Source organism: Balaenoptera musculus, chromosome 21, assembly GCF_009873245.2.
Source record: "Balaenoptera musculus isolate JJ_BM4_2016_0621 chromosome 21, mBalMus1.pri.v3, whole genome shotgun sequence".
NCBI lineage: Eukaryota > Metazoa > Chordata > Mammalia > Artiodactyla > Balaenopteridae > Balaenoptera > Balaenoptera musculus.
Genome location: NC_045805.1, coordinates 33,732,955 through 33,742,245, shown reverse-complemented (window position 1 = coordinate 33,742,245; position 9,291 = coordinate 33,732,955). Strand labels below are relative to the sequence as shown.

At 56.6% G+C, this 9,291-nt stretch overlaps 1 protein-coding gene across 7 annotated transcripts in view; it reads left to right on the top strand.

The window, feature by feature from the left end:
* Nucleotides 1–7,526: 7,526 nt before the first annotated feature.
* Nucleotides 7,527–9,291, top strand: part of ANK1 (ankyrin 1) — a 208,795-nt gene continuing 207,030 nt past the window's right edge. For 3 of the 7 annotated variants that reach the window (XR_005018152.1, XM_036838540.1, XM_036838542.1), the window contains exon 1: nucleotides 7,636–7,826. Coding sequence is in view for 6 of the 7 variants with exons in the window: in XM_036838540.1 (XP_036694435.1) it covers nucleotides 7,701–7,826 (126 nt within the window). In the remaining variant the exon portion in view is untranslated. Of the gene's footprint in view, nucleotides 7,827–9,291 lie in introns of all 7 variants that reach the window. The other 4 variants (XM_036838539.1, XM_036838538.1, XM_036838541.1 and 1 more) reach the window with 4 other exon arrangements.

Sequence of the window (9,291 nt, the reverse complement as noted above, 5' to 3'; positions counted from 1 at the left end):
CCGGTGGGAACGCAAGTCGGTACAACCACTTCGGAAAAGTGCTTGGCAGTACCCACCAAAGCAAAATACGTGTATGCCCAATGATCCAGCCATTTCACTCCTGGGTCCACACCCAGCACAGCTGCATATCTGTGCTTCTGTCCACCAAAAGGAACATACATGAGTGCTGTGTCCATAGCAGCTTTATTTGTAGCGGCCTCGAAGCAGAAACAGCCCATGTCTGTCAGCATGAGAATGGGTAAACTGTCGTACACTCACACTGTGGAATATACTGCACAGTAATGGCAAAGAACCCACTCCTGATATACGCTGGAAACATTCCTTAGCTTGATCTGAGTGGTGTTACACAGGGTGGATGGATTAAATTGTCGTGTAAGGGAGGGACGGAGAATAGGGGCCGCTGTTGCAATCCATCCCTACTTGCCACCTCCAAGCCTGCATTTTAACAGATCCCTAGGTGATTTGAATGTGCATTCAAATTTGAGAACAGGTTTTGAAGAAAGACTCTGGCATCTAGTGGGCAATGGAACTGGGGGTGGAAAGGAGAGGAAGGGGGGAGCTCCATGGGACCTCAGGTTCCCAGCTTGAGTGATAGGTGAATGGTGGTGCTGTTACCTGGGAATTGAGATGCCAGGAGGGGTGATGATGGATGTGATCTCTGACAATGCTGCTTAGAAGGCTTGGGTCCACTACTTGTCTCCCGAGGAGAGAGATCAAAGCTGGAGTTAGAGACCCAGTGTTGTTGGAAAGTGGGTGCAGGTTGACACGGAGACTGGGATCATGGCGGGAGGAGCGCTAGACTGAAAGGGGCCAGGCAGGAGTTCTTATTAATGAGCCCTTAAAAGAGCATTCAGGAGACAGGAGGGGAACCAGGCGAGAGCAGGGTCTTGGGAACTAGGGAAGTTTGCAACCAGGCCAAATGCCAACAGGAAGTTAGTTTCAAGATGGAACTGTGGCTGTAGGTTCCGCGGTGCGAGGACAGAATTCAGGGTGAGGGACAAGGGATGGGGATGCAGTGACCATGCTTTGGGGCAGCTTGGCCATGGAGGGAAGAGATGGTGGGTATAGCCTGTGGAGAGGCACGCTGTGGATGTCTGCTGAGGGAAGGGGTGATTGAAGCCGTGTTTTCTGAGGTGAGAAGGGATGAGATACAGAGGATAAATCAAAGGAAGAGCATTGACAAGGGGGTGGGTTTAGACAAGTACAAATGCTGAGGATGGGGAGGAAGCTGAGGATGGTCAACCTGGAGGTTTCTGTTTCTTCTGTGAAGTAGAAGACACTGGCATCTGTGGAGAGTGACAGGGGAGGGCAGGCTTGGGGTGGAGAGGAGCAGACAGGAGGGTAGCAGATGGCATCTCTGCGGGCTCTGGGGGCCCAGTGCAGGGTGAGTGAATACATGAATTTTATTCCAGCATTTTCGGAATGCCTTGGCTTTATGCTGTTTTACCTCTTCAAATTTCACTCTGGAAAATGCAGTGATTAAAATGGTAAGTCGCCTTCCTTTGTAAACCTTGGGCAGGAAATGAGGAATTCTTGAGCTCAATATTCACCTTTGCTATGAACTTCTGACATTATTTTGGACAAGCATAGGAGAGAAGTGAAAGCTCTCCTCAAATATTTGAAGGGACATCACATGGAAGGAGGGTTTGAATAGTCTCTGTGTCTGGCCAGAGGGCAGCGCAGGGTCTGATGTGCACACACTCGGGGAGATGGTTTGGACTCAGGTGGAACAGAGGATCGGCCCTCTGGGGTAGGCCGTTCAGGGAGCGATTTGGCCTGGGAACATGAGAGTGAACAGAGAAATCCAGTCCTCACGTTGGTTGGGAAATGGAAAGGCAATTCCTTCGAATTCTGAGATTCTGATTTTGGGCCTTTCCTGACTCAAACCTGAATTGCACACCTGTAGGGGGTGGCATTGGTCGGATGGTTGGGACAGCCTCTGTCTCCAGAGGGCTCAGGAGCTGCTAGAGGCTTGGTGGTACCTTCTTTCCTAAAAGAGATTAGGGCGCAGGGACAGAATAGAAGAGACCTTCAAAACCCACTCTCCATCGAGGATGTCAGCCCTAGCACCGCAGTAAAAACACAGACTCTAAAGATTGACTTTATGTTTCAACCCTAGGTCCCGTGACTTACCAGCCATCGATCTGGAACAAGTTACTCATTCTCGGTGCCTCAGTCTCCTCACCTGTAAAATGGTGATGGTGAAATGGCACCGCCCCACATGGAGTTGTTCTTAGCGTCAAATGTGCTCAGAAGAATGCCTGGCGCACTCAGTATATTTTAGCTATTTATATTATTTAACGCAGGAGGCAGCTTTTATCTTGGGAAGCTTTATTAATTATTGACAATGTTTCTTTTTCTTTCTTTTTTTTTTTTTTTTACAATGTTTCTTTTAAGAACACAAATCGGTCCAGTTGCATACACTCATAATAACAGAATGGGGTTGGGGGAACCAGTTGGAAATCTTAGGGAAGAAAGGAAAAATTTAAAAATGGATCCCTTTCCTTTCACTTAACAGCAAAATTCAAAGGCTCCACTGAAATGCAGAATTTACTTGAGTAATAATTGTCTCTGGGGAGAAAGAAAAAGAGGGGCTTCTAGGGACTGTCTCTCATGCTGGGGTTTCAACATGCGTCTCACGCCGCGCTCCTGTACATCTGAGTGAACAGCCCGCGCTGACCGTGGGTGCACGCAGGACCCCGGGGAGCAAGGAGAAAAGGCAAGAAGAGCCCGAAGAGGGATCACAGCCCAACGCCGCCAGCTGGACAAGAGATGTGGGAGATGGCCCCTGGCGATGCTGTGCTCTGTGGGTTCTGCTTCTACAGCTTCAGAGGGATAGGCTGGCCCTTTGGTTGCCTGCCTGGGGATAGTATCACATGTGTCTAACTCAAGTAATTACTACTACTTCCGCACTGCGGGGGCCTGCTGAGTCACTGGCCAAACCAGTCTCCTGCTGGCTTCCTTTAGGTCAGCCTTGGAGTTAGGGAGCTTGGGTCTGAATTCTGACTCTGTCCACGAGGTGTATGACCTCGGGGAACTTAGGTAAACACGCTCGGCCTCAGTTTCCTCATGTGGGGAACAGGGATAAAAACGCTGTTGTGAGAAGTAAATGTTACACAAATGACTATCAGTGCCTCAGGCATAGCAAACTATTCATAAATGGGGACTCTTATCACTATAGTCTGTTGACATAGGAGTGTCTAGAAGGGTTATCGTCTGTACCCCATAGATGCCCGACACCGTCTGTCCTCTGACCAGGAGGGAGGAAGCCCTTCCAGCGGCCAAGGTGGCTGACGTCACCGTTTTCTCCGGTCTCTTCATCTGCTGGCGGAACTCAACGAGAGCCCGGCAGTCCCCTCTTCACCCCGCCCGTGTCCAGATCACCCTGTTGGAACAGATGCCTTCAGACAGCACAATCCCATTTTCTCCTTCTGAGTTTGCAATCTTCTCAATATAGAATAAGATCCAAGGGAACAACCTTACAAGTGACCCCTGGAAATGGACCAGACTTTCATCTTGCCCCACTGAGATTTTGGAAATCCAGGGCCATCACTAGTGGTGATTTGGGGGAACCGAGGCAGCAGATCAATGACACCGACTGTTGATCAATGACAATGTTTCCCCTTTGCATCTCAGAGGGTTTTTGTTTTGCTTTTGATCTTCAAAAGGCTCCTATAAGGATATGGATACATAAGAGAAATCAGGGTTCTGGAGCTGAAAATGGCCTTGGACACCAAATTGTCCAACTCGTTGCCTTTAAGAAATGGAAGTTCAGTGCAGCACAGTCTGGTTCCAGAATATGCACTCTGGAACCAGACTGCTAGGGTTCAGAATCTGCCTCCACTGTTGACTAGATGTGTGACCTTGTCCCCATCTGTAAAACGGCGGTAATGCCCGGTGCAGTGGAGGGGCTGAACGAAGGTCCGCTAGTTTTATTGTTGCAGGCAGACCTTGGAGATACTGTGGGTTCTGTTCCAGACCACCGCAGTAAAGCAAATATGTCAATAAAGTGAGTCATCCAAATTTTTTTGGTTTCCCAGTGCAAATAAAAGTTATGTGTACACTCTACTGTGGTCTACTAGGTGTGCAAAAGCATTACATCTTTTAAAATGTGCATACCTTAATTAAAAAACACTTTCTTGCTACAAAATGCTAACCATCATCTGACAACGCAGGGTTGCCACAAACCTTCACTTTGTAAAAAATGTATCTGGGAAGTGCAAGAAAGCGAAATGCAATAATACGAGGTAGCCTGTATTCCTTGAACCAGTACACAGTAGACTTGTTGATTTCTTCAACACCCGTTTATTGAACCGCTACTATGGGCCAGGCACCATGCAAGGTACTGACGATACAAGGGTGAGCAAAACCAGACACTGTTCCTTCCCTCGTGGAGCTTAACGTCTAGTGAGGAAGATGGGCATCAATCAAAACAGTCACACTCATGTACAATTGTACTAGGGCAGGTGCCATGAAGGAGGCACCGTGCGGTGCAAATGGGAAGGTAGAGTTGGTCAGGGGCTCCAGAAGGGCCCGTCCAGAAGTGCTTCCTTGAGGAAGTGAAGACCACCTTGATGTCTGATGAGTGAGCTGGACTTAGCCAGCATGGGGATGGCGGGGGTGTGTGTGTGTGTGTGGGTGGTCAGACAGAACAGTCTGAGCAGAGGGCAGCAAGGACAAAGGCCCTGTGGAAGGACAGCACTGACCCTTTCAAAGACTGCTGAGGCTGGAGCACTGGTACCAGGGCAGACCTGGGGTAAGACCCATAGGTGGGAGGAAGAGCCCGATCATTCAGGGCCTTGCAGGCCACATCAAAGATTTTCATCAGGACTTCCCTGGTGGTGCAGTGGTTGAGAATCTGCCTGCCAATGCAGGGGACACGGGCTCGAGCCCTGGTCTGGGAAGATTCCCACATGCCGCGGAGCAACTAAGCCCGTGCGCCACAACTACTGAGCCTGCGCTCTAGAGCCTACGAGGCACAACTACTGAGCCCGTGTGCCACAACTACTGAAGCCCGTGCGCCTAGAGCCCATGCTCCGCAACAAGAGAAGCCACTGCCATGAGAAGCCCGCACACCGCAACGAAGAGTAGCCTCCGCTCGCCGCAACTAAAGAAAGCCTGCGCACAGCAACGAAGACACAGTGCAGCCAAAAAAAGAAAAGAAAAGAAATTTAAAAAGATTTTCATCTTCATGCTCAGAGCAAGAGAAGGATGGTGAGCTGAGACGTGACAACCATCAGATCTGTGTTTTGAAAAGATTAGTATACCAAAACTCCTCACTACCCCATCCAGGTCGGGACACACAGTTTTGAGGGCATTAGCCTGCTGTGGCCCTCTTTGCTTGGCAAAGCAATAAAGCTATTCTTTTCTATTTCACCCCCTTCCCCCCTGCCAAAAGAAAAGAAAAGATTAGTGTGACTGCAGTGTGGGGCATGGATTGTGGGTGACCAGAGCGGATGCAGGCGCAATGGTAGGAGGCTGGGGGGCACAGGTGCATGGGCTCATGCCCCTGTGCCCCCCAGCGTCCTAGAGGTCTGGGCCAGAGATAAAATATGTGCTTTGTTGGCCGGGTGATTGCAGCCAGGGGTACGGGTGGGCTGCCCTGGGGAGAGGGTCTAGAGCCCCCTTGTACAGTACAGTAACCATGAGTCACATGCAGTGCCTAAGTGACTAACACGTGCCTCCTCTGAATTTAGATGTGCTGAGTGTAAAATACACACTGAATTTTGAAGCCTTAGTCTAAAACAAGGTGAACTATCTCACTGATACTTTTGTATTGGTTGCATGTTTAAATGATAATATTTTAGATACATTGAATTGAATAAAATATATTATTAAAATTAATTTTACCAGTTTCTTTGAACTTTAAAAAAACGTGGCTCCTTGAAAATTTAAATTACATACGGGATTGGCGTTTGTGGCTCCCGTTGTGTTTCAGCTGGACAACGCTGAGCTACTGTGAGGAGAGGAGAGGGTCCTGGACCAGCCCTGGGAAAGGACGGTGTTCAAAGCAAGCTTTCAGCCGGTACTTTTAAACTATTGGCAAGCAGCTAGGTGGAGAGGGTTGCCCGGAATAGGGAGATGGAAGGGGAGTGGGGAGAGCTGGGGACGGAAGGTTCCAGAAGGAACTGAAGAGGAGGTGGCCGACTCAGCCGCTCCCCAAGTGCGTGCTGTCGGGGGCCGGTGCCCAGCGTGGAGTCCTCTGAGCGTCATTCCCCGGCCGCAGTGTAGCCACGCCTCCTCCGCAGGCTCTAGTCCGGCTGTAGCCGGCATCAAGCCCTCAGCTTAGGAGGGCCCGAAGAAGCAGACTGCTTCCCAAGAACTTCTCATCCAGTCCTGAATATTGTCTTCCACCAGTCCCTCTCTAGCCCCCTGGGGACCAGGAGCTCCGTCCCCGCGGACGGGCCAGGAGTGGGTCGGGAGCGGCACGGGGCCGAGGGACAGGGGTTCGCCAGCCGGGGCCTCGGCCACGCGAGGGCGTGGGCGGATGAGCGCGAGGCCGCTTCCCCTCCCGCAGCCTGGCTCTGTGGCCGGTGACCCGCACGGCCAGGGGTGCGGCCCTTTCCCGCTGCACACGGGCGCAGGCGGCGTCGCCCAGCGCGGGTGCGAGAGGCCGGGAATGGGGGGTGGGCGGTGCCCGGCGCTGAGACCAGCTCCACTCCCGACAAAAGACGACCGAAGGAAAACTCTCTTCACCTCGGACGCGTTTTCTATCTGTACCGGGAAAATATGCAAATGAAAGGCCCCCATGGTCTGACGGGACAAATCCAGCTCCAGGCGAGCGGCTGGGGGAACGGGCGCTTCCCGGGGATCCTGGCCACCGCGCCCCTCGGCGGGCGCCCGGGGCGGACGGCAGGGCGGGCTCGGGGGGCTGCGTCCCGCACCCCGCGGCCGCCGCCCCCGCCGCGGCCTCCTCGCCCCGCGATGCGGTCGCTTCCGCCGCCGCCTCCAGGCGCGCCGGTCCACGGGGTGGCCTCGGCGCGGGGCCCGTCGCCCGCCCCAGCGTCCTCCCGGCCCCCGGCACAACGAGGCCGCCCGCAGGAGGGCCCTCCGCGGCGCCCCGGCAGCTCCGGGGAGCGCGGCGGCTTTGTTGCCGCGACCCGACGGCGCGGGGGCCCGTGCGTCTGGCGGCGGCGGCGGCGGTGGCGGCGGCGGCCCTGCAGTGGCGGAGCCCGGCCGGCCCGCGCGCCCGCAGCCGGGCGCTCGCAATGCGCCAGCGCTGGCGCCGAGCGCGGGCGCCGAGCCTCGTCGGGCTGGCCGAGCCCCCCGGCCGCCAGCTGCCCCCGCGCCGCCCTGCGTTAACTGCTGGAGTCCGCCTCCTCCCCGCCGTTCGCTGCTAGCCGCAGTACGAGCCGCCTCCCCGCAGCCGCCGCAGGAGAGGGAGGGGGACGGGGGGAGGGAGGGGGAAGGGAAGGGGAGGGGGAGGCGGCGGCGGGGCCGAGCCCAGAGCCCGTCCCGGGCGCCGGCGAGGAGCTCCGGCCGCGGCGGGAGGCGCCATCCGGGGGCCGCCTCGCCCTCCGCGCGTCTCGCGGCCGCGTCCCCCGCCGACCCGGCAGCCGCCTTCCCGCGGCGGGGAACGCCGCTCCCCACTCCGCCGGCGCGCAGACTCCTTTTTTCCTCCCCGGGAGGGTGTCGCCACCTGGATCGCCAAGTGTGAGGGGTCCGGGAGGCGGGGACCGAGCGGGGCACCGTGGCCGGCCATGGCTCAAGCGGCCAAACAGCTGAAGAAAATCAAAGACATTGAGGCGCAGGCCCTCCAGGAGCAGAAGGAGAAGGAGGAATCCAACAGGAAGCGGAGGAACCGCTCCCGTGACCGAAAGAAGAAGGTAAGGGGGGCGGCGGCGACAGCCCGGCGGCAGAGGCGCCCGGAGGAGGCTGCGGGGAGAAGCGGCTCGGCAGAGCCGGGAGCGGGGAGGGGCGCGGGGCCCCGGGGTCGGCCGAGTCGGAGCCGCCGGGTGGAGGGCGCGGGGCGGGAGGGGAGCGGGGAAGAGGCTTCGGTGCGGCCGGAGGAGGACAGGGCAGGAGTCTGGAAGGGCAGAGCGGGCGGCCCGGAGGCTGAGAGCGCGCGGAAGCCGGCCCGCGCGCTGCCCGCGCAGCCCCTTCAGCACCCTGGACAGACGCCGGCGGGCCCGCGCTGCGCCGCGCCCGGAGGAACTTTTCCGGCCTCGGGCGGCGGCGGGATGCTGGGCTGCTCCGCTCCGGCGCGCGGCCTCGCCGGGCTTTGCAGGGAAGCCGGTTTGGGGAAACGCGGCTCCGGGCTCCGAGGCTGCTCTGCCCTGCGCCTCGCCGGTGGTGACCCACTCTCGGAGCGCGGAGGGCCTCGTTCCCGGGGCTCTGCCCTACCCCTCCCGACCCTCCTCGAGCCCAGGCAGCGCCTTTCCCAACCCTGTGTGCCCGGGGAAAGAACGGCTCGCCCGGCGTCACTTGGCAACGTCTCCTGTTCTTGTCACTCGAGAGGAGCGGCGGATGGCCAGGAGGGGAAGTTCCTTTGGAAGTCGGGCGCGGGTGCTGTCCAGCCTGGCCCGAGGGCCTGCTCAGAGAACAGGTCTCCTCTCTGTCGAGGAGTCGGGGCACGAGACACCCCCCAGCAAAGGCCCAGACCCCTCAGGGCAACCGCTGCTGTGTTCAGCGCTTCCCTTCTGGGTCTGGGGCCTTCCTACCCCCAACTCAAAGCGCCTTTAGAAACAGCTTTGGTGAGAGACACCTTCCCTTGTGAAGGGAGGGCGTTAGCTGACTGGGCCAGGGCTCCAGCAGAGCTGTTTCAGAGCCCCCTGTGCAGGAGGCCGGGAGTCCATGGATGCGGTTCTTTGGATTGGAGATTGGGCTGAACTAACTTCAGCTCCCGCAGAACCATTTCAACCTGCGGACGTCAAGGCGGAGCACGGCCTGCAAGCCCTTCACTGGGGAATGGGGCCCCCGGGGTTCCAGGGCTGAGACGCAGGCCTTCCTCGTTGAGAAGGAAACATTTTTTCTTGAAACTGTCTCACTCTGAGAAAGAAGTTTGGAGCCTCTGGTTGACAGCAGAGTGGGGACAGGCTGCCTGTGGGTCAGGCTCCTCATACCACTTGGTCAGCAGGACCCACATCCAGCCTGTTCCTCGAGATGAGACCCAGGGGCAGAGATGTTCTCTAACCGTACCCAGAATAACCGGCGTGCTAGGCTTCGCCGTACCCCTTCCAAAGGCGGCCCTCCCCCCGACTCCCCCCCGCCGGACTGCCGTCTCGTGTGTAAATAGTAGTTTTGCAAAGGCACCACCCCTTTAGCAGGACCTAAAAAGAAGCCTTCCCCAGG